Source organism: Tursiops truncatus, chromosome 18, assembly GCF_011762595.2.
Source record: "Tursiops truncatus isolate mTurTru1 chromosome 18, mTurTru1.mat.Y, whole genome shotgun sequence".
Classification (NCBI taxonomy): domain Eukaryota; kingdom Metazoa; phylum Chordata; class Mammalia; order Artiodactyla; family Delphinidae; genus Tursiops; species Tursiops truncatus.
Genome location: NC_047051.1, coordinates 12,645,710 through 12,671,409, shown reverse-complemented (window position 1 = coordinate 12,671,409; position 25,700 = coordinate 12,645,710). Strand labels below are relative to the sequence as shown.

Genomic DNA, 25,700 nt, shown 5'->3' with positions numbered 1-25,700 from the left:
AGACACAGGCTTGCAGAGTGGATACAAAAACAAGACCCATCTATATGCTGTCTACAAGAGACCCACTTCAAACCTAGGGAAACGTACAGACTGAAAGTGAGGGGATGGAAAAAGATATTCCATGCCAATGGAAATCAAAAGAAAGCTGGAGTAGCAATACTAATATCAGATAAAATAGACTTTAAAATAAAGAATGTTACAAGACACAAGGAAGGACACTACATAATGATCAAGGGTTCAATCCAAGAAGATATAAGAATTATAAACATATATGCACCAACATAGGACCATCTCAATACATAAGGCAACTGCTAACAGCTATAAAACAGGAAATTGACAGTAAAACAGTAATAGTGGGGGACTTTAACACCTCAGTTACACCAATGGACAGATCATCCAAAATGAAAATAAATAAGGAAACAGAAGTTTTAAATGACACAAAAGACCAGATAGATTTAATTGATATTTATAGGACATTCCATCCAAAAACAGCAGATTACACTTTCTTCTCATGTGTGCACGGAACATTCTCCAGGATAGATCACATCTTGGGTCACAAATCAAGCCTTAGTAAATTTTAGAAAATTGAAATCATATCAAGCATCTTTTCTGACCACAACGCTATGAGATTAGAAATGAATTACAGGGAAAAAATATAAAAAACACAAACACATGGAGGCTCAACAATACATTACTAAATAACCAAGAGATCACTGAAGAAATCAAAAAGGAAATCAAAAAATACCTAGAGACAAATGACAATGAAAACACGACGATCCAAAACCTATGGGATGCAGCAAAAGCAGTTCTAAGAGGGAAGTTTATAGCTATACAAGCCTACCTCAAGAAACAGAAAAATCTCAAATAAACAATCTAACCTTACACCTAAAGGAACTAGGGAAAGAAGAACAAACAAAACCCAAAGTTAGCAGAAGGAAATAAATCATAGAGATCAGAGCAGAAATAAATGAAATAGAAACAAAGAAAACAATACCAAAGATCAACAAAACTAAGAGCCAGTTATTTGAGAAGATAAACAAAGTTGATAAGCCTTTAGCCAGATTCATCAAGAAAAAGAGAGAGAGGACTGAAATCAATAAAATTAGAAATGAAAAAAGGAGAAGTTACAACAGAAACTGCAGAAATACAAAGCATCCTAAGAAACTACTACAAGCAACTCTATGCCAATAAAATGGACAACCTGGAAGAAATGGACAAATTCTTAGTAAGGTATAACCTTCCAAGACTGAACCAGGAAGAAACAGACAATATGAACAGACCAATCACAAGTAATGAAATTGAAACTGTGATTAAAAATCTTCCAACAAACAAAAGTCCAGGACCAGATGGCTTCACAGATGAATTCTATCAAACATTTAGAGAAGAGCTAACACCCAACCTTCTCAAACTCTTCCAAAAAATTGCAGAGGAAGGAACACTCCCAAACTCATTCTGTGAGGGCACCATCACCCTGATACCAAAACCAGAAAAAGACACTAAAAAAAAAGAAACTTACAGACCAGTATCACTGATGAATATAGATGCAAAAATGCTCAACAAAAAACTAGCAAACAATCCAACAACACATTAAAAGGATCATACACCATGATCAATGGGATTTATCCCATGGATGCAAGGATTCTTCAATATATGCAAATGAATCAATGTGATACACCATATTAACAAATTGAAGAATAAAAACAATATGATCATCTCAATAGATGCAGAAAAAGCTTTTGGCAAAATTCAATACCTATTTTTGATAAAAACTCTCCAGAAAGTGGACATAGTGGGAACCTCTCTCAACATAATAAAGGCCATATACGACAAACCCACAGTAAACATCATTCTCAAAGGTGAAAACTGAAAGCATTTCCTTGAAGATCAGGAACAAGACAAGGATGTCCACTCTCACCACTATAATTCAACATAGTTTTGGAAGTCCTAGCCACGGCAATCAGAGGAGAAAAAGAAATAAAAGAATACAAATTGGAAAAGAAGAAGTAAAACTGTCACTGCAGATGACATGATACTATACATAGAGAATCCTAAAGATGCCACCAGAAAACTACTAGAGCTAATCAATGAATTTTGTAAAGTTGCAGGATACAAAATTAATGCACAGGAATCTCTTGCATTCCTATACACTAATGATGAAAAATCTGAAAGAGAAATTAAAGAAACACTCCCATTTACCATTGCATCAAAAAGAATAAAATACCTAGGAATAAACCTACCTAGGGAGACAAAAGACCTATATGCAGAAAACTATAAGACACTGATGAAAGAAATTAAAGATGATACCAACAGGGTTTCCGTGGTGGCGCAGTGGTTGAGAGTCCGCCTGCTGATGCAGGGGATGCGGGTCCGTGCCCCAGTCCGGGAGGATCCCACGTGCCGCGGAGCGGCTGGGCCCATGAGACATGGCCGCTGACCCTGCGCATCCGGAGCCTGTGCTCCGCAACGGGAGAAGCCACAGCAGTGAGAGGCCTGCGTACCGCCAAAAAAACAAAAGATGATACCAACAGATGGAGAGATATACCATGTTCTTGGATTGGAAGAATCAATACTGTGAAAATGACTATACTACCCAAAGCAATGTACAGATTCAATGCAATCCCTATCAAATTACCAGTGGCATTTTTTACAGAACTAGAACAAAATGTCTTAAAAAATTTGTATGGAGACACAAAAGACCCCGAATAGCCAAAGCAGTCTTGAGGGAAAAAAGTGGAGCTGGAGGAATCAGACTCCCTGACTTCAGACTATACTACATAGCTACAGTAATCTAGACAATATGGTACTGGCACAAAAACAGAAATACAGATCAATGGAACAAGATAGAAAGCCCAGAGATAAACCCATGCACCTATGGTCAGCTAATCTATGACAAAGGAGGCAAGGATATACAATGGAGAAAAGACAGTCTCTTCAATAAGTGGTGCTGGGAAAACTGGACAGCTACATATAAAAGAATGAAATTAGAAAACTCCCTAACACCACACACAAAAATAAACTCAAAATGGATTAGAGACCTAAATGTAAGACCGGACACTATAAAACTCTTCGAGGAAACCATAGGAAGAACACTCTTTGACATAAATCACAGCTGGATATTTTTTGATCCGCCTCCTAGAGTAATGGAAATAAAAACAGAAATAAACAAATGGGACCTAATGAAACTTCAAAGCTTTTGCACAGCAAGGAGACCATAAACAAGAAGAAAAGACAACCCTCAGAATGGCAGAAAATATTTGCAAACGAATCAATGGACAAAGGATTAATCTCCAAAATATATAAACAGCTCATATCATATCTGATAAAGGAGTAGTATCCAGAATATATAAATTATTCTTACAACTCAACTATAAAAAGAAAAATAACCCAAGTAAAAGATGGGCAAAAGATCTGGATAAACATTTCTCCAAAGTAGATATATAAATGACTGATAAGCACACAACAAGATGCTCAACATCATCAGCCATTAAGGAAATGCAAACTAAAACCACAATGAGATATCACTGCTCATTTACTAGGATGGCTGTAATCAAAAAGACAGACAATAACAAATGTTGGCAAGGACTTGGAGAAATTGGAGCATCCTCATACACTGCTGGTTGGAATGTAAAATTGTATAGCCAGTTTGGAAAATAGTCTGGCACTTCCTTAAAAGGTTAAATACAGAGTTACCATATGACTTAATAATAATTCCATCCCTGGATAAATACCCAAGAGAAAAAATATATATACATGCACACTAAAACTTATACATGAGTATTTATAGCAACATTAATCAAAATAACCAAAAAGAAACAAACCAAATGACCCTGAATTGATGAATAAATAAATAAAATGTGATATATCCATATGATGGAATATTCAGCAATAAAAAGAAATGAGGTTGGGGCTATGCAAAGATCCTGTAAGGGAAACTAAATAGAAGCAATGAATGAGATAAGAAGACCCAACGCTTGCAACCACCCTGGCAGCTCTAGGTCTCACTGGTCCCACTTTACATACAGGTAAACAGAAGCTCAAAGTGGTCATGTTACAAGACGCCATAGTAAAGCAGTGCCAGAATCTAAATTCTGGGTTCTCTGGGTTAGTCCATGTTTTTCCACCCCTATAGGATGATTCTAAAAATGTATATATTATTGTTATTATCATACTCATCTACTGTTTTGGCATGAGGTTTTTGGCCAGTAATTTACCATAACAGTTACATCACTGAGTTAAATTTCTCCCACTTGTGAAGAACACAAACAACACATAGCAGCAATCCCAATCAAAATTCTTAAATGATTAAATTGAAGAACTTCTTTGGACTCATAAGGCTACCCATAGCAAGGCATGTTTCTTACGAAGTTCTGGAGATAGCACTGGGAAAGGGGCCTGAGAACAGCCCCAGAGAGGAAGCAGTTTCAGGTTTCCACTGTAGCCACAGATATGTAAATTTACTTCCTCCTCTCCTTTGCTGCTCAGTGCTTTTTAACTCCATGTTTGGTTTCACCAGTATTCTTCCTTCTGTCCTATCTTCCTGTTTCTCCACTTTAACCAGAGTACTATATACAGTTAAAGCAGCATATAAAATGACTTTAACTTCTGGAGTACAGGAGTATTTAAATCTAGGAAACATAATTTTCGCATAGTGATAATGATTTAAAAATAGAGGATTTCCCTGGTGGCGCAGTGGTTGAGAATCTGCCTGCCAATGCAGGGGATACGGGTTCGAGCCCTGGTCTGGGAAGATCCCACATGCCACGGAGCAACTGGGCCCGTGAGCCACAACTACTGAGCCTGCGCGTCTGGAGCCTGTGCTCCGCAACAAGAGAGGCCGCGACAGTGAGAGGCCTGCGCACCGCAATGAAGAGTGGCCCCCGCTTGCCACAACTAGAGAAAGCCCTCGCACAGAAACGAAGACCCAACACAGCCAAAAATAAATAATAAATTTTAAAATAGAAAGATTATATTGCAAAAAAACATATTTAAACTTTTAAAGCAGCAAACATTTATATTTGAGTCAAAAAATTTTTATCCAGAAATTCCTAAAATTGATACATCATTAATATAGATTTTTTTCACTCTTTTACAAGACTTAAGCCTAGATCCTTCATGAAGTGCTTTTTTTTTATTAAAAAAAAATTTTTTTATGTGAGCACTGCATTTTTTTTTAATGAAGTGCTTGTTTTTAAAATAAAGTCCTGACCTCTAGTGGCTACAATGAATTAATACCTAAATCTACTGAAGTCTTAACATCACAAAAAGGAGACAGCCAGACATGATAACCTCTCATCAATGTAACACAATAGGCAAAATACAAACTCATCTATGAAATATTTGTGAAAAAAAATCAAACTTGGATCTGTCTAGCCTCCAGGTCTAATCTAATAACCTGGTTAGAGGAAATAAAAAGGAGATAAACATGTTAAACAATATCAATCTAGAATGTCAGAAATTCTACCCCACAAAATGTCCAATCTTTTTTTATGTTTTTAACAAACAAAGGATGTGAAAAAATGGAGACAGAGCTTCATAGATTAAAAGTATCTTAGGGACTTCCCTGGTGGTCCAGTGGTTAAAACTCCCCACTTCCACTGCAAGGGGCATGAGTTCAATCCCTGGTCAGGGAACTAAAATCCCACATGCCGCAGGGCATGGCCAAAAAAGTAAATAAATAATTTTTTTTTTTTAAGTATCTTAAGAGACATATTAGGCAAATGCAATTGTCGATCCTGTTTGGATCCTGATTTGAACAATTTTTTTTAATTGTGAAAACTAAGAAAATGTAAACACAGTGTATCAGATGATATAATGGAATTATAGTTTACTTTTACAGTGTGATATTGATATTATGATTACTTTTTTTTTTTTTTTTTTTTTTTTTGCGGTACGCGGGCCTCTCACTGTTGTGGCCTCTCCCGTTGCAGAGCACAGGCTCCAGACGCGCAGGCTCAGCGGCCATGGCTCACGGGCCCAGCCGCTCCGCGGCATGCGGGATCCTCCCGGACCGGGGCACGAACCCGTGTCTCCTGCATTGGCAGGCGGACTCTCAACCACTGCGCCACCAGGGAAGCCCTATGATTACTTTTTAAATGATCTCTTGGAAATACATAGTATTTACAATTGGAATTTTTTAAGTTTAAAGAAGAGAACTACAAGTAGAAGAAACTATAAATGTGAAGGCCTGGAGGCAGAAATGTGTTAAGATGAGATCAAAAAGGTCATGGAGGTGTGAGAAATAAAGGGTTTTGTAGGATTTTTAATGACTTTGGCTATGTGAAGTCATCAGAACACTTCTAGCAGAGGAGTGATATAATCACATTTAGATGTTTAAAAAAGGTCATTCCGTATGGAAAGCAGATGTCAACAGGCAACCAGTTAAGAAGCTATTACCATAATATAAAGAAAATGGTGGCTTGGACAGCATGGTAAGAAGTGGTCACATTCTGGTTATATTTCAAAAGCAGAACTGACAGGATTTACTGATGTCTAAATATGAGTGTGAGAAAATGAGAGAAGTTAAAGACAGTTTCCATAGTTTCCTAGCCTGCGCTATTGGAAAGATGGAGTTGCCATTTACTGAGATGGGAAAGGTGGCAGGAGAAGACTTGGTGAATTTGAAGTTCAATTTTTACCATGTTTTTCCCCCAGTTTTATTGAGATATAATTGACATATAATACTGTATTAGTTTCAGGTGTACAACATAATTTGATATATTTTGAAATGATCACAGTAAGTCTAATTAATATCCATCACTTCACACAGTTACATATATATATATATATATACATTTATGGAGGGAAGGGGAGAGAGAAAGTGAAAGGGAGGGAGGGAGGGAGGGAGGGAGAGGGAGAGAGACACCCCCCACAACTTCTTTATCCATTCATCTGTGGATGGATGCTGAGATTGGTTCCATGTCTTGGCTATTGTAAATAATACTGCAGTAAACATGGGGGTGCAGATGTATCTTCAAAATAGTGGTTTTGTTTCCTTCAGATATATACCGAGAGTGGAACTGCTATATCATCCAGAACTATTTTTAATTTTTTCAGGAAACTTCATACTATTTTCCATAGTGGCTGCACCAATTTACATTCCCACCAACAGCACATGACGGTTCTCTTTTCTCCATATCCTCACCAACACTTGTTATCTGTTGTCTTTTTGATGATAGCCATTCGAACAAGTGTGAGGTGATCTCTCATTGTGGCTTTGATTTGCATTTCCCTGATGGTTAGTGATGATAAGCACTTTTGCATGTACCTGTTGGCCATTTGTATGTCTTCTTGGAAAAATGTCTATTCTATTCTTCTGCTGGTTTTTTAATAAGGTTGTTTTTTGCTACTGAGTTATATGAGTTATTTATATATTTTGGATATTAACTCTTTAACAGATATATGACTTTCAAATATTTTTTCCCATTCCATAGGTTGTCTTTTCATTTTGCTGATGGTTTTCTTTGCTATGCAGAAGCTTCATAATTTGATGGAGCCCTACTTGTTTGTTTTTGCTTTTGCTGCCTTTGGTTTTAGTGTCAAATCCAAAAATTCATTGTCAAGCCCACTATAAAGGAGCTCACCTCATGTTTTCTTCTAAGGCTTTTATGGTTTTAGGTCTTACATTCAAGTCTTTAATCCATTTTGAGTTAATTTTTGTGTATGGTGTAAGATAGTGGGCCAGTTTCATTCTTTCACGTGTGGCTGCCCAGTTTTCCCAACACAATTTATTGAAGAGCCTGTTCTTTGCCTATTGTATATTCTTGGCTCCTTTGTTGTAAATTAATTGACCACATATGCATAGGTTTATTTCTGGGATCTCTATTCTGTTCCATTGATCTATGTGTCCTTTTTTATGCCAATACCATACTGTTTTGATTACTGTAGCTTTGTAATATTGATTGAAGTCAGGAAGTGTGATAACTCCAGTTTTGTTCTTCTTTCTCTAGACTGCTTTGGCCATTTGGGGTCTTTTGTGGTTCCAAACATATTTTAGGAGTTTTTTTTATTTCTGTGAAAAATGCCATTGGAATTTTGATAGGGATTGTAATAAATCTGTAGATCACTTTGGGTAGTATAGATACTTTAACAATACTAATTCTTCCAATCCACGAGCACAGAATATCTTTCCATTTATTTATGTCTTCAGTTTACTTCATCAATGTCTTATAGTTTTCAGTGTACAGATTTTCACCTCCTTGGTTAGATTTATTCCTAGGTATTTCATTCTTTTTGATGCAATTCTAAATGGAGTTACTTTCTCCATTTCTCTTCCTAATAGTCATTAGTGTATACAAATGCATTGATATTTGTATATTGGTTTTGTATCTTGCAAATTTACTGAATTTGATTATTAGTCCTAACAGTTTTTTGGTGACATCTTTAGGTCTTCTATATATGTCATCTGCAAATAGAGACAGTTTTACATCTTCCTTTCCAATTTGGATACCTTTTATTTATTTTCTTGTCTAGTTGCTCTATCTAGGAGTTCCAGTACTATATTGAACACAAGTGTCATGGGCATCTTTGTGTTGTTCCTGATCTTAGAGGAAAAGTTTTCAACTCTTCATCATTGATTATGATGAAGATATAATCAATGTGGGCTTGTCATATATGGCCCTTATTACATCAAGGTATGTTCCATCTACACCCAGTCTGTTGAGAGTTTTTATCATGAACGAATGTTGAATTTTGCAACATAATTTTTCTGCATTTATTGAGATGATCATATAGTTTTTATCCTTCATTTTGTCAATATGATTGATTGATTTGCAGATGTTGATCCATCCTGCATCCTAGGAATAAATCCTACTTGATCATGGTGTAAGATCCTTTTAATGTAATGTTGAATTGGTTTGCTAATATTGGGTTGAGGATTTTTGCATCTATGTTTACCAGTGAAAATTGACCTGTAATTTTCTTCTATCGTAGTGTCCTTGTCTGGCTTTGGTATTAGGATAGTGCTGACCTCATAAAATGAGTTTGAAAATGTCCTCTCCTCTTCTGTTTTTTGAAATAATTTGAGAATATTTGATATTACTTCCTTAATTGGTTAGTGGAATTCTGTGAAGCCATCTAGTCCTGAACTTTCATTTGTTGGGAGAGTTTTGATTTCTAATTCAATAACCTTACTAGCAATTTGTCTGTTCAGATTTTCTGTTTCCTCATGATTTAGTCTTTGTAGGTTGTATGTTTCTAGGAATTTATCCATTTCTTTTAGGTTGTCTAATTTGTTGGTATATAATTGTTCATAGTAATTTCTTATGATCCTTTGTATTTCTATGGTAACAGTTGCAAAGTATCCTCTTTCATTTCTTATTTGAGTCTCTTTTTTTCTTGGTGAGTCTAGAAAGGGTTGTCAACTGTGTTTATCTTTAAAGAAAAAAAGCAGCTCAATCTTTTCTATTCTCTTTTTTTAGTCTCTATTTCTACTCTTTTAAATTTATTTCCTTCCTTCTACTAAATTTGGGCTTAGATTTTTTTCCTAGTCCTTTGAGGTGTACAGTTAGTTTTTTTAATCTGAGATCTTTCTTGCAACTTAATGTAGGTGTTTATTCCTATAAACTTACCTCTTACAACTGCTTGTGCTGTATCCCGTAAGTTTTGGTATGTTGTTTTTCCATTTGTCTCAAAATATTTTTTGATTGCCCTTTTGATTTCTTTGACCCATTGGTTATTCAGAAGCATGTTGTTTAATCTCCACATAAATTCTCCAGTTTTCTTCTTATAATTGATTTCTGATTTCATAAAAGATGCTTGATATGAGTTCAATCTCTTAAATGTATTAAGACTTATTTTGTGGCCAAACGTGATCTATCCTAGAGAATATTCCATGTGTGCTTGAGAAGAATGTGTATTCTGCTGCGTTGGGATGGAATGGTCTGTATATTTCTGTTAAGTTCATATTTCTGTATATATTTGTTAAGTTCATCTGATATAACATGTAGTTTAGGACCAATGTTTCCATACTGATTTGCTATCTACAAGATCTATCCATTGTTGAAAGTGGGGTATTGAAATCCTCTACTATTACTGTATGGCTATCTATTTCTCTCTTCACGTCTGTTAATATTTGCTATATATAATTAGGTGCTCCCATGTTGGGTGTATATTTACAAATGTTATATTGTCTTCGAATGACCCCTTTTTCATTATATAATGACCTTCTTTGCCTATTATTAGACTGTGGCTTAAACTCTATTTTGTCTGTTTGTCTGATATAAATATAACTAAGCCTGTTTTTTTTTTTTGGTGTCCATTTGCATGAAATATCTTTTTTTCATCCCTTCTCTTTCAGTCTGTACACATTCTTAAAGCTAAAGTGAAAGAGCATATACTTTTTAAAAATTCATTTAGCCATTCTATGTCTTTTGATTGAAGCAGTTTTTACCATGTTAAACTTGAAGCTTACTAGACAGATTTTCAAGAGGAGATGTGGATGAGTATGGAGTCCAGGGGAGTAATCTAGGCTGGAGACATAAGTATAGGAGTTGTGAAACTCTACCACTAACTCTCCTTTGCCTTTCTTAACTTCTCCAATTTCCTCACCTTTTAGGTAGGACCAAATGTAACTGCCATTTTTGTAGGTTAAAAATGGTAAAATACAGCAATTTCATACGGTTCAACCAAATATAAATGGAAAGATTCCTACCCTATTTCTTAAGGCAGTTAAAATGTTCAATGAGATTAACGTGTGAAAATTTACACAGTAAATGTTTAAAGTATTGTTATGAGAGAGCTTGTCTAGTTACAATTTAGAAGAAGCATTTTCATAACTCAGAATTCATTCTCATGCAACACACATTTTAAGATGATTTCAGGTTTTCTCTATGTGGAATCTGTTTAGGGAGGTCCCATGACTGGAGTTAAAGCATTTAGCAAATGTTTGAATGCTCTGTGCCAGCACAAAGCTCATCACCTGTTTGAGAAACTGCTCTTAGACGATGCTGAAGAGATAAAGTCTGCCTAAACGTGCTTTTTATTTTTATATTTTTTATTTTATTTATTTTAAACCTGCTTTTTAAAATAATCCGGTCTAGACTTATCCAATCCTGGATCAATACCCCTAATTAGCATACCAAAAAGTGGTCCAGTCTTGACCCAGGACCTGCTAAAGTCAGTTTGAACTCCACTCAGTGCTGGATAACCTGGTTAGGCACTCTGTATCTAGCAGCAATACCTTAGTTTGGGTCATTTCTCTTATCTTTGTTAACTAACCATTTAGTCCCATGGTTTCCTTACAGTTCCTGGAATGTGTCAAGGATTTCCTCTCTCCCCTCTATTCATTTCCCCACCTTTCACTTGTGGGTTCACCCTCCTCACCTCCTTCAGATCTTTGCACACATGTTAATTACTCATGGAGTCTTTTGTTGACTATCCTTTTGTAAATCAAAACCACTCCACCTAGCTCCATCCAGAACTCCCTATCTCTTCTCCCTGATTTACTTTTTTTCTTCAGGGCACTTATCATCTGAGAAAGCAAAAATCCCTGAAATCTGGAAATTGGCCTGATATTCACAGCTAGGCCATGGTGTTCTCCTGTTGGCCATAAACAATCTCACAGAATGTCAACAACAGGCAAGGACACAATTATAAAATTGTCCCTGCTTTCTGACAACATGGAATCCAAAGAAAATCTCCACTTATTAGAACCTCCCCAAAGTTATCCAGCCAAGGCCTAAATCCTATAATAGGTTCTTTTTAATACCTTCTTACTGAGCTCCCCCACAGTTCCCTATGGTGATAGTTCTCCCTCACTGCAACAAGTAATAAACCCAAGTTGTTCAACTACAGGTGTGTTCCTGGTGATATTTGCCTGGAGGATACTGATACGTTTAACATATTATCTGTTCTTCTTACTTATTTTTTGGTTGTCTGTCTTTTCCCACTAGGATATATTTCTATGAGAACATGGATTTTTGGCTATTTGGTCAGTATTAACATTGCCAGCAGCTAGAACCATGCCTGGTATATTACAGGCTCTCAATAAATAGTTCTTGAATGAATGAATGAACAGTAAGCACTCACATTTCAGTAGGCATTACAGATGCAAGCACGAAACAGAGCAAGTCCTTGAGATCTTCAGAGTTTGACTAGTACTGGTTCAGTAAGTTTGCCTGAGGAAAGGAAGAAAGCGGCAGAGAGAGAAAGTCAAATTCTGCACTGGGGCCTGCTGTGTAACTCTGTTTTCCATTCCTGCTTTCTTTTCCTTTGCTTTCTTTCTTTATCAGGATCATCCTTGGAAGAAAGTCAGACACACTCTCCTGAAACCAGTGCTGGCTAAAAGAAACTATGGTTTGACCTGTGCCAATGAGAACTGAAAATGTTATGGAATCTTCATGCCAAATCTATAAAACTTAACTCTTTATGGCCTCACTGAGACAATGCTTCAAGAATTAGAGATTCGTTCACTGTAATTTAGAAACCCCTCTTATGGTTCTCAGATTTCATGGCATGTAAGAATCCACTGAGGAGTTAGAAAAGGAGACTATTTTAGTCAAAACAAAATTGACTAAGTTTATAATAAAATGAATACCTTGAGCTTAAAGGCTTAAAAGATCTAAATTTACACGTCTACAATTTTAATAAATTGAATATTCATTAAAACACTGGCAACTATAAATAGGTTTTTTAAGCACAAAATTTTCCCTCAAGACAATTAGCAATACAAGTGACATTTCTCAGGGTTCTTTGCAAAGCCTTTTGCCTCTACAGCCAACACACATACTTCTCCTTTTCCTTGGTTTCAACTATCATCTTTATACCAATTATTAATAAATTAATCATTATGATTTAGGGAATCTCTTATAAGTGTGGTGACTTTCCCAACCTGGTTGGGGCTATGGAATTGTCCCAGGTAGGCTCCACCCAGGGGACAAAAGCATCCTTTAGCAATAACATTAGCCTGTTACCCTTTGATTGCAACAATGCTTATTTTGGGTAAACTTTTAAAAAGATATATAGGATCTAGATTTTTTTAAAGAGAACAATTTGTTCGAGGAAAATACTAATACAGTACTAGCTATTCCATTTGGTGCCAAAAGATGTTACTTGTACACAGGAAAACTCTCCGTGCATAATAGAAACAATTTAAATTGTTTTCAGCAAAAATTTTTGAGGCTCTAATTTGTAAGGACACCAGGAAATGCATTCTGGGTGATGATAGTATGAACACAACATGGTTCCCAACCTCAAGGGGCTTAAAATACCACAGAGAAACAGATGTGTGTTCAAATAAGTATATATAATGCATGGTACATACAATGAAAAGCCAGAATTACAAACTGTCAAAGCAAAAATTGCCCCCAACACAGTTAAAAAGGTAAGGAAGACTTTACTCAAGGCTATCTAAATAGTTAAGAGAGATCAGAACACAGTCTAAACTCAACTCTGCTGAAACAAATAATGGGAGAGTTGTTTTGGTGGTTTTTAAATATTTTTATTATAGGAAAATATACATAAAATTTACTATTGTAACCTATTTTAAATATACAATTCAGTGGCATTAAGTACATTCACAAATGTGCATCAGAATTACCTGTTTCCAGAACTTTTTAATTCCTCCAAAATGGAAACTCAATACACATTAACCAATAATTTCCCATTCTTCCCATCCCACAGTCCCTGATAAACTGTTCTACTTTCTGTCTCTATGAATTTAACTATTCTAGGTATCTCATTAGGTACAATCATACAATTAATTGTCCTTCTGTGTTTAGCTTATTTCATTTAGCATAATGTTTTCAAGGTTCATCCATCTTGTAACATGTGTCAGAATTTCGTTCCCTTTTAAGGCTGAAAAATACTCTGTTGAATGTATACACCACAGTTTATGAATTTATCTGTTGATGGACATTGGGTTGTTTCCACCTTTTGACTATTGTAAATAATGTTACTATAAACACTGGTGTACAAATATCTGTTAAAGTCTCTGCTTTCAGTTCTTTGGGGAATATATCTAGAAGTGGAATTGCTGGATCACATGGTAATTCTATGTTGAACTTTCTGAGGAACGACCATACTGTTTTCCATAGCATTTGCACCATTTTACATGCTCGTCTGCAGTGTCCAAGGTTTCTGATTTCTCCACATCCTTGCCAATGCTTGTTATTTTGTGGGTTTTTTGGTATAGCCATCCCAAAGGATGTGAGGTAGTATCTTACTGTGGTTTTTATTTGCATTTCCCTAATGACTGGTGATGTTGAGCATCTTTTCATATGCTTATTGTACATCTTTGGATAAATGTCTATTCAAGTCCTTTGCCCATGTATATTTCTGATCCTCTGAGGCACAGGCTAGTAAAACTACTCCCTCTTGGGAGGAAAGTACTTGTCCATATTAGGTAAATTATCCATCTCTCCAAGGGAGCCAAATAATAATGATTTTCAAAGGCCAAGTAATAATTCAGTGATGAGTAAAATTTTTCCACAGCAAGTAAGAGTTTAGAGTACTTATACATTCCCCCAAGCCTTTCAATTAGAAATATAGCAGATGGCCCAATAATTTGTTATTTCTAAACCTAAATGCATTTACCCAACATGTAGCTGATTATTAGCATTCATAACAATATTTATGACATGTGTGTTGGCTCTGTAGATGTACAACACATAGTCTTGATGACATTATTTAAAACTTTAAAATGTAGTATATTAGGATATGAACTTCTCAGTATTATACACACACACACACACACACACACACACACACACAGAGTAACAGTTGAATAATTACACATCACACACATCTATTCCCTGTTAAGGATACAGCTAAAAATCAGTCAGAAATGTTGCCACTTGTCATAAAATATTTTCCTTTGTTTTCTATCATGGAACTAGCCACAGTGGATGCTAAGGTAGGTGATAAGAGAAGTATATTTGTTTTCAGTGGTTTCTCCAGCTTCTTCTTAGGAGAACTTATCATTGGATGAATCTCGTTTGCAGGCCTTCCAAACAAATTTACAGATCTCTATAGGGTTGATGGACAATTATGTCCATGGGCAGTGGGTACTTCAAATGGTGGCAAGCAGTGTGTTTTCTCTGCCAAGATATATTTAGTTCCAGTGCAGTCAATAAAAAAGAAAACATGGCTGAGTCTTCAGTAAAACCTAAGAGGCTTCCTTCAATATTACACTGATTGAACTATGAAGATTCAAAGCCAAAACAGCTAAATATATAGGAGAGAAAATAGTCCATGTTCTCAAGTAATGAAAAACATATCAATCTATCACATACTATATTCTTCGTTTGACTTCCAATTTTTATAAAAGCAGAAATAAAGTGCAGATATCTTTCAAGGCAACTTGAGAAACTATTACAAACTCAACTTAGGCACTGGTCCTCCCATCACCTTCATCTTATTCTCTCATTCTCTCCAAACAGCCTTCCCTTGTGTTTCAAAAAAAACCCTTATGTAGCTTATTAGCTCTCATAATTCAAAAAGTCCTTGAAATAATCTCTTTCTTGATAAAATGACACAAATGATGATCCAGAAGAATAAGCTTATAGGAACCACCGAAAAATCGTTTACCAGTTTATTAATAAAGGATATTGTAAAGGATACAGATGAACAACCAGATGAAGAGGTACACAGGATGAAGTACGTAAGAGTCCCAGGAGCAGGAGCTTCTGTCCCCAAGGAACTGGGGTGGCCCCACCCTCCTGGCATGTGGATGCTTTCACCAAACCAGAAGCTCCTCTGCCCATTTTTCAATCGAGTTGGTTTTTTTTGTTGTTGTCAGGTCATAGGAGTTCTTAATATCTTCTAGATATTAACACCTTATCAGATATATGATTTGCAAATATTTTCTCCCAGTCCATGAGTTGCCTTTTCACTCTGTTGATTGTGTCCTTTGAAGCAAAGAATTTTATAGTAGGAGAGGTTTTAAGAGCTGGGGTGAGGACATTGTAGACCACCTGGGTTAACTGGCCTTACCCAAAGGAAAAGTAAACTTGTCTTATCTTCATGACAGGGGGTACTTTTACAACCTGGAGCTAGGCACCCACGGTGGTTAGGCTCCTACTCTCCCAGTAGACAATGAGTGATGGGAGCATATCTTCCTTTATTATTACATTTCAAAGGGGAGAGAGGAGGTTAAAGCCTCTTTTTTTTTAAATTTACATCTCTGGAGGTTCCTTAAAAAACTAAAAATAGAGTTACCATATGATCCAGCAAGCCCACTTCTGAGCATATATTTGGAAAAGATGAAAACTCTAATTTGAAAGATACATGTACCCCAATGTTCATAGCAGCACCATTTATAATAGCCAAGACATGGAAGCAACCTAAATGTCCGTTGACAGATGAATGAATAAAGAAGATATGGTAAATATATACAGTGGAGTATTACTCAGCCATAAAAATAATGAAATAATGCTATTTGTAGCAACATGGATGAACCTAGAGATTATGATACTAAGTGAAGTAAATCAGAGACAGACAAATATCATATGATATCAATTATATGTGGAATAAAAATTGATACACAAATGAACTTATTTACAAAGCAGAAACAGACACACAGACATAGAAAACAAACTTATGGTTACTAAAAGGGAAGGGGAGGGAGGGATAAATCAGGAGTTTGGGATTAATAGATACACACTACTATATATAAAATAGATAACAAGGACCTACTGTATAACACAGGGAACTATATTCAATATCTTGTAATAACCTATAATGGAATAGAATCTGAAAAAGAATAGATACCTATGTGTGTACCTTATATACATATGTGTGTGTGTGTGTATATATATATATATCTGAATCACTTTTCTGTACATCTGAAACTAACACATTGTAAATCAACTATACTTCAATTTTTTTAAAGCCATTAAAAAAATCAATTCTAAAAAAAAAATTACATATCAAAGGGGCAGAGAAAGAATTTACAAGTTGTCAGAAGTAAATGCTCTAAGAAAAGGGAAGTCATGAGCCTAGAGGGAAGAAGCCTGTCTAAAGTTTAGTTAAGCTGAGTGAACTGTAAGGCCATGTTGATGAAAATAAAGCATTTGGGGACATCAGAGATCAGAAAAACTAATTCCAACTGAGGAATCCCAGAAAGTGTCAGAAGTGATAACATTATGTAGCCTAGAAAGCAATATAAGATTCAGCAGAAAAGTTATTGAGGAGGAAAATACAAAGTAAAATAACATCCCTAGAGAGAAACAGAGAGAAAGAAATGATATTTCATGACGAGATAGCTAATAAGACACCAGTGTGTCAAAGGAGTTATTGTGAAAGACTCAGTCTGGAAACATGGGTGGAATCAGACTGCTGAGGGTTACTATCATATTAAGGATGCATAATTTATTTTGTGGACCCTGGGGGCTCAATGAAAAAATTTAACAGCGGAGATATGACATGATCTGTGTTTTGAAAGTATGTAAAGTAGCTAAGCAAGGAGGAGACAGGCAGTAGAGAAAACCCTGCCTGTTGGGCCTTCCTGTTGTCACTGTGTGGCCTGCACAGCTGGTAGGTATTTCCAAAAAATGTACGAAAGTACAAAAAAAGAGTATAATGGCCTCCCATTCATCAGCTTCAACAATGACTAATCCATGGCTAATGTTGATTTACGTAAACCCACACCCATTTCCCCCACTTCTGTCCCCATGAATTATTTGGAAGCAAATCTGAAACATATCATTTCATCTATAGACATTTCAGTATTTATCCTTGCAGGATATATCTTTAAAGAATAAAGATTCTTTTAAAAAAACAAGCCACAGTACCATTATCACACCTAAAAAAATAGCAATAATTCCTCAATATTTTTGGATATGTAATCAGTGTTCAAATTTCTATATTATCTCAAATTTTTATAGTTTGCTTTCAACAATTTCTTCGTTGGGTCTCCCACTCCTCTCTCTTTTCCTTTTGATATATTTGTGAGGAAACACTGTTATGTGTTCTGCAGAGTTTCCTATATTCTGGATCTGGCTGACTGTATCCCAGTAATGTCATTTAACATGTTCCTTTGTCTTCTTTATTTTTTGTAAATAACTAGTTAGCTACAAAGAGGTGTGACTGGATTTTTTGCTTTTTTGCAAGAGTCCTTTCTAGCTAGTTTCTCTTTCTGTGATGTTAGCAACCAATCAATGACTAGGTAAATTATTTCATTTGGAGTTTCAAAATGGTGAAAATCTGATCCTATTAATTCTGAATTTATTAGCCTTTATTTTTCTTTAAAAAGAAATTTCCACTCACGAATTAACTGAATCCCTTAAGGTACAGTGATTTATAAAAACAGGATAAATGTTTAATTCTATCTGTTTATTTACCAGTTTCCATTAGTATTAGTAACAGGAGATATAAGTATTTATCTATATCTATTATATTGTATACCATGTTAAAATAGCAGAATAAAGCAAAAACCTAAAATATAATGGTTACCAATTGAGGAAGGGAGAAACAGGATGAAGGAACTGGAATAGAAACTAAAATTTCTGAGTTTAATCTTATTTTATAGATTTTACTTGTAACTATACAATTATTTTAAATACTTATAAAAATAAATTATAAAATAATTCCTAAGAACTAAAAAAAGTTTCAATTCCTAAAAACAGAAGCAAAAACAAATATTTCCCTGTATCAAGTTGTTGACATAGCCAACCAGAAAGAAATTATTTTAAACGACTTAAAAAAACTCATAATTTGTATATGCATTTCCAGTAGTATATAGTCTAAGGACAAAAAAACCCTTCAATAAAAACCTTTAAATGTTCCAGTGATTATACTGTCGATGGTAGCATTAGTGTTGTTATTCTGAGATGGTTGCAAATGTTATGTGGGACAAAACAATCATCATTTTGATGCAGTTGGGGACCAACATTTTCAGTGTGGGAGAAAGGCTATCAGATGTAGGATCAAGAGGTTAAATAAAAATCTTATAGTACTGAATTTTTTTTTGTATGACAAATCTTGTTTTCTTACCTCCCAACCTTATTAAAGTTTTTATTTAATTAAGCCTAAAAGACTAATAAAAAAATTAAGGCACCGTTCTAGATAACCGTTTATCCACTAAAGCTTAAACTTTGAAATACATTTTTTGGACATATTAAACATTTATTACAGGTTTGAAGTTGCCTCCTTTTTTTCAAGGAATATAATATATACAGGTAATTGAGTTTGTGTATAAAATTATACTTGGCATATTAATTTAAATAGGATTTAAAATCCTAACAGAATTTTGTTTCTTTTATTTTTTCTTTTATTTACTTATTTACTTGTAAATGCTATATTTTGTATCTCTAATACACAAAGTCCATTTTTCTTATTCTCATAACTAAAAAAATCAGTATTCCATCTAGTGTTATTGTATTAGTTTGCCAGGGCTGTCATAACAACATACCGCAGACTAGGGGATTTAAACAACAGAAATTAATTTTCTCTGAGTCTGGAGGCTGAAATCCAAGATCAAAGTGAGAGCAGGGTTGGTTTTCTCTGAGGCCTCTCTCCTTGGCTTGCAAATAGCCCCTTCTCGCTGTACCCTCACAAGGTCTTTTCTCTGTGTGCTGGCATCCCTAGTGTCTCTCTCTCAATCTGTGCCCTAATCTGTTCTTTTAAGGATACCAGTCATATTGAATTAGGGCCCACCCTAACAGCCTCATTTAACTTAATCACCTCTTTAAAGGTCCTATCTTCAAATACAATCACATTTTGAGGTACTAGACATTACCGCTTCTACATATTAATTTGGGGCGGCGGGGGGTGGTGGCAGCACAATTCAGCCTGTAACAGTTAATAGTAATTCCTTAATATCACATAGCCAATTCACATTCAGTTTTCTTACGGTTTACTACACTATGTATTGGGCAGATTGTATTATCATGCTGTCACTTTAACAAGTTACTCTGTGCCTCTTTATTCAAGTAAACCGGTAGTTAGACCTAGGGGCTTGATTCAATTCAGATTCAATTTCTGTTTTTATGAACATAATTCATAAATAGTAATAATATGAAATACACTACATCAGGAGGCATAGTTTTAAATTGCCAGTCTGATAATTCCAACATCCATGCCATGTCTGGCTGTGATGCTTGTTCTATCTCTTTAAACTGTATTTTTGGCCTTTTAGTATGCCTTGTAATTTTTTCTTGATAGCTAGACATTATGTACTGGATAAAAGGAACTGCTGTAAATAGACCTTTAGTTATGTGGTGGTAAGGTTTGGGAAAGGGAAGCAGTCTACAGTCCTTGAATTAGGTCTCAGTCTTTTAGTGAGCCTGTGTCCCCGAACTGTGAACTTCACAAGTGTTTCTCAGATTCCCCCACCCACAGGTGAGACACATGGCTACAGTGGGCTGGAATTGGGTATCTCCTTTCCCCCAGGTCAGCTAGGCTCTAATAAAACCAGCAGATTAGGCTCTGGTTTACTAGTTTCCACTGAGGGCAGGTGTTGTTAAAACTACAAAGTGCTCTGGTGTTTTCATCCTACCAGCCTGCCCTGTGGATCACACCTGCCAGCCTCTACAACTGCATGAGCCAATTCCTTAAAATGAAGGAATGACTCTAGCCAGAGCAATTAGGCAAGGAAAGGAAATAAAAGGCATCCCAACTGTAAGGAATAAGTAAAACTTCCTCAATTTACAGATGACACGATCCTATATAAAGAAACCTTAGGGCTTCCCTGGTGGTGCAGTGGTTGAGAGTCCGCCTGTCAATGCAGAGGACACGGGGTCTGTGCCCCGGTCCGGGAAGATCCCACATGCTGCGGAGCGGCTGGGCCCGTGATCCACGGCCGCTGAGCCTGCGCGTCCGGAGCCTGTGCTCCGCAACAGGAGAGGCCACAACAATGACAGGCCCGCGTGCCACAAAAAAAAAAAAAAAAAAAAAAAAAAAAAAAGAAACCTTAAAGAACACACGCATGCATACCACACACAAGTATTAGCACTAATAAACAAATTTGACAAGTTTTCAGAGTGCAACATCAACACTCAAAAATCAGTTTTTTTAATAAATCAACAATGAATAATCCGAAAAGGAAATTAAGTAAAAATTCCATTTATAATTGCATTTACTATGGACTAAATTGTGTTCCCCCAAAATTCATGTTAAAGCCCTATGCCCCAATGTGATTGTTTTTTGGAAAGAGGGCCTAGTATCCTTATAATAAGAGACACCAGAGCTGCCTTTCTCTCCCTCACCACCACATGAGGACACCCGGAGAAGGCAGTTCTCTACAAGCCAGGAAGACAACTCTCACCAGAAACCAAATCTGTCAGCACTGTGATCTTGGACTTCCCAGACTCCAGAACTGTGAGAAAGAAATTTCTGTTGTTTAAGGCACCCAGTCTTCTGTGGGATTTTGTTATAGCATCCCCAAACAGACTAAGATAGCATTCAAAAAAAAAAAAAAGAACAGAAATAGATAGAAATAAATTAACTAAGGAGAGGAAAGACTTGTACACTGGAAACTACAAATATTGTGAAAAAACATTAAAGAAGACTTAAATAAATGGAAAGACATCATGTTCACGGATTGGAGGACTTAATATTTTAAGATAACAATACTTGTCAAAGAGATCTATTAATTCAATGGAATCCCTATCAAAATCCCAGCTGTCTTTTTTGCAAAAATGAAAAAGCTGATCCTCAAACTCATATAAAATTGCAAGGGATCTGAAGAGCCAAAACAATATTGGAAAAGAACAAAACTGGAGGACTTCCACTTCCCAATTTCAAAACTTAGTACAAAGCTACAGTGTGGTGCTGGCATAGGACAGACATAAGATGGACAAAGTAGAAGTAATACTCCAGAAACAAACCCATACATCTATGGCAAATTGATTTCTGACAAGGTTGTCAAGTCCATTCATTGCGGATAAGAATATTCACTTCAACAAATGATTCTGGGACAACATGCAAAAGAATGAAATGGAATGCCTACCACAGAATGTATATAAAAATAAACTCAAAATGGACTAATGACTTAATATAAGAGCTAAAACCATAAAACTCTTAGAAGAATATAGGGGTGAATTCTGTAGAACCAAAACTAAAATGGAGTCACTTATATTGGGGACAAAAATGGAGTTGGACAACACAGGTGCATTAAAGAAACACAAAACTTTACCTTACCTAATGTAAGTTGCAGGAATTTACAGCCCTCCTCAGAAATCAGCAGAGGATGCCAGCCAATCCCCAAAGACCAAGTCTGCTCATGCTGTCTTTGGACTTCCTTGGTCCCCTGACACAACTACACTGATCCAAATAAGGATCAGCTGAAAAAGCCAAATTACTTCTGCATTTACCCTATACACACTCTTTAGTCTGTGAGCAACTCGGAACTCGTCGCTCCCATAGCCTCAAGTTTCTTGGCTTGCAGGTTGAAATCCTTGTGATAAATTCACTTTCTGCTTTGTGTAAAACGAAGTGCAGAGATGGTTTTCAACAATCCTTATGACCTTGGATTTGGCAATGGATTCTTAAATATGACACCAAAATCACAATCCACAACAGAAAAAAATAGGTAAATTAGACTTCATCAAAAATTTAAGTTTGAAAATCAAAAAACATTAGCAAGAAAGTGAAGACAACCTACAGAATGTGAGAAAATATTTGTAAATCATATATCTGATAAGGGTCTAGTATCCAGAATATATAAAGAACTCATAACTTAAACAACAAAAAAACAAATAACCCAATTTAAAAATGGGCAAAGGACTTGAATAGACATTCTCCAAAGAATATATACAAATGGCCAATAAGAACATGAAAAGATTCTCAATTAATATCATTAGCCATCAGGGAACTGCAAATCAAAACCACAATGAGATAACATTTTATACCCGCTAGAATGGCTATGATCAAAAACAAAACAAGACGAAAGTTTTGGTGAGGATGTGGAGAAACTGGAACTGTCATACATTGCTATCAGTATATAAAATGTCTCTGCCACTGTGGAAAACAGTTTATTGACTGCACAAATATTTAAGCACAGAATTACCATATGACCCAGCAGTTCCATTCCTGGGTACTGACAAAGACTCTCTCCTTGACTAAACTTTAGTCAGGCTCCTCTAAGCCCTCTTAGCCTCTACTTTAGTATCGGTCTTGTGGGGTCTGCATCAACCAGTTGTAGTAAGAATCCAGCTAGGTCAGTTTAGAAAGAACCCCTACCCGGGTATCTGATCACCCTCAATATCTGATCGGATTCTTCATGCCCCCACCATTAATAGCTGATCATCCTGGTCTGCCTTCAGTTAAGAATCCTTTCAAGTCGGTTTGGCCAGAATTTAGCCCTTACACCTGATATTTCCTTTTAGGAAATTTCCATCCACTGTTTCCTCACCCCACCTTGGCTATAAATCCTTACTTGTCTATGCTGTTTTTGTAACTGAACCCAGTTCTATACTAAGGTCTCTTCTCCCTACTGCAATAGTTCCTGAATAAAATCTGTTTTTCTTACCGCTTGAATTACTGTCAGATTCCAGGTTTCTTTAACAGTATATGCCAGAAAGAGTTGAGAACAGGGACTCAAAACAATACTTCGACACAAATATTCATAGCAACACTATTCACAGTAGCTCAAAGGTGTAAACAACCCAAATGTCCATCGCTGGATGTATGAATTAATTGGGGTATATATACTCAAATAAGATGCAATATTAGCCATAAAAAAGAATGAAGTCCTGATACTTGCTATAAGGTGGATGAACCTGGAAAACATTGTTATGTGAATGCAGACAGATGCAAAGGTCACATATTCCATTTACGTGAAATACCCAGATTAGGTAAATCCTTAAAGTCTAAAAGCAGTTGGGGTCTGCTAGGGTCTGGGAGAGGGAAGAATAATGTGTAATTGCTTAACAGGGGTGAGGAAATTGTTTTGGAACCAGTATGGTTGGTAGTTGCACGGAACTGTGAATGTACTGAAGCCTACTGATTGTGTACTTAAAAGTGTTTCATTTCACATTCTGTGAGCTTCACTTCAATAATCATTTTTTAAAAGTTTATAACCCAACAACCAAAGTTATTTAAAGGTACAGAATTACAATCAGACATTGCAATGTGCTCTGGTTATTCCATTCCTGAATCTTTACAACTCTTCAGTGAGGTGTTTTGTTTTATGGCATTAAATTCATTGGCACTTGCTTGATAAACTATCATAGGCTGCAAGGCCTGCACTAGTAAATACAGGAATGGTGTCTTTCCCTTTCATGAGGATGGGAGGAGCAAGGAAAGCTTGTTCCAAGTTTCTTTCACTGTATAAATTAAACAGGGCTCCCTACCTCACAAAGAGCCACACGCTACCTCTCGTTTTACGGACCTGGATGCCGGACCAGCGAAAGCGCTCGTGAGCCTCGCCCCAACACCGGGCCTTAGTCACAAAAGGCCTCGCGAGGACCAGTCCCAGGCGAGAGCATCCTGGCGTCGAGCCTCCTGGCCGCGGCCCCGCCTTCCCACCTCTACCGCTTCCGCCCACGGTCGCCCGCCCAGCGCGCCAATCGGAAGCGCGGGCGCCGTAACAGGCGGTCGGCTGAGCTGTGGCGCCGTGCGGGCAAGGGGGCGTGCGGAGCGAGCGGAGCGAGCGGCGGGCGGGCGCGTAGCCGGCAGCGCGGCGCCGAATTCGGCGCGTCGCGTTCTGGTCGAGCCAACAGCGATATCCTGAGGCTGCGGCCCGCACAGGTGGGCTGCGACGGGTGGCCGTGGCGCGCCTGCGGAGGACAGGGTAGGCGCGCGAGATTCGGGGTGGGGTCAGAGGTGAGCGAGCGGCTTCCCGAGTGGCTTTTCGCCGCTTCCGGGGCCCGGAGCCCGAGGCAGGAAGGCGGTGTCCCCAGAGACGCGGTGGGCCTGGTCGAGCCAGCCGCCCTCCCGGCGGTCCCTCCGTTGCCTTTCGCGGTGCTGCCAAGCCACGCTTTTCATCTTAGGTTTGACCCGTGGGTTCCAGTTACAGGTATTTCCGGAAACTCGCAAGAATTCCGCGTAGCGCTTCTTTGGGGGCGGGGTTCTCGGTGTCCATATTGAATAAAGGTTGTTCGCTGCGCTGTGGAGTTGCGCCGTTTTTCAGGTAAAGTCTGAGTTGTAAACAAATTCTTGAGCAGTTGGAGGAGACTCACGTCGATCGAGGAAATCAGTGGGATTGATGGCGACGTTCAGAATTGATTACTGGTCCTCGCCGTGGTTCTCGGGAGTTCAGAAATAAACTTGGCGAATAGCTGCCGCTGGAAGCCATCTCCGATAACCACCACCAGGGAGGGGCTGCGTACAATGAAGTAGGACTCCCAATAGAAAGTGATTAGCACGATTTTCGGAGTCAGATTGAGTACCGTGTACGATGGGTGATAACCATAATGGTAAAAATAGGTCAAAATTAAGAAAAAAAATTTTATTAGTCTGAGCAGAATCGAAGCCTTTAAATGTTTTGCTTTCAAAAATCTAAAAATGGGGCTTCCCTGGTGGCGCAGTTGTTGAGAGTCCGCCTGCCGATGCAGGGGACACGGGTTCGTGCCCCAGTCCGGGAAGATCCCACATGCCGCGGAGCAGCTGGGCCCGTGAGCCATGGCTGCTGAGCCTGCGCGTCCGGAGGCTGTGCTCCGCAACGGGAGAGGCCACAACAGTGAGAGGCCCGCGTACCGCGGGGAAAAAAAAAAACCTAAAACTGGGTGTTGGATTGAGTGGTCTGGAAGGTTGTAAGATTTAGGAGAAAGAATCTTAATATTAAAAAGAGAGGTCTGAATTCCGGTCTAGTTGTGTGATCATGG

The 25,700-nt window shown here is 37.3% G+C and overlaps 2 protein-coding genes across 23 annotated transcripts in view; one reads left to right on the top strand and one right to left on the bottom strand.

Moving 5' to 3' along the window:
- LOC109550234 (uncharacterized) overlaps positions 1–25,171 on the bottom strand; it is a 529,004-nt gene extending 503,833 nt beyond the window's left edge. The window contains exons 1-3 of the mRNA XM_073795485.1: positions 25,090–25,171; positions 24,228–24,861; positions 12,025–12,113 (exon numbers count right to left, since the gene is read on the bottom strand). Of these exons, the coding sequence (XP_073651586.1) occupies positions 12,101–12,113; positions 24,228–24,861; positions 25,090–25,171 (729 nt within the window). The 3' untranslated portion in view covers positions 12,025–12,100. The remainder of the gene's footprint in view (positions 1–12,024; positions 12,114–24,227; positions 24,862–25,089) is intronic.
- Positions 24,490–25,700, top strand: part of SUPT20H (SPT20 homolog, SAGA complex component) — a 39,613-nt gene continuing 38,402 nt past the window's right edge. For 16 of the 22 annotated variants that reach the window (XM_073795079.1, XM_073795077.1, XM_073795073.1 and 13 more), the window contains exon 1: positions 24,753–24,892. The gene's annotated coding sequence lies outside the window, so the exon portion shown is untranslated. Of the gene's footprint in view, positions 24,625–24,644; positions 24,668–24,752; positions 24,893–24,981; positions 25,007–25,700 lie in introns of those variants that run through there. The other 6 variants (XM_073795074.1, XM_073795067.1, XM_073795076.1 and 3 more) reach the window with 4 other exon arrangements.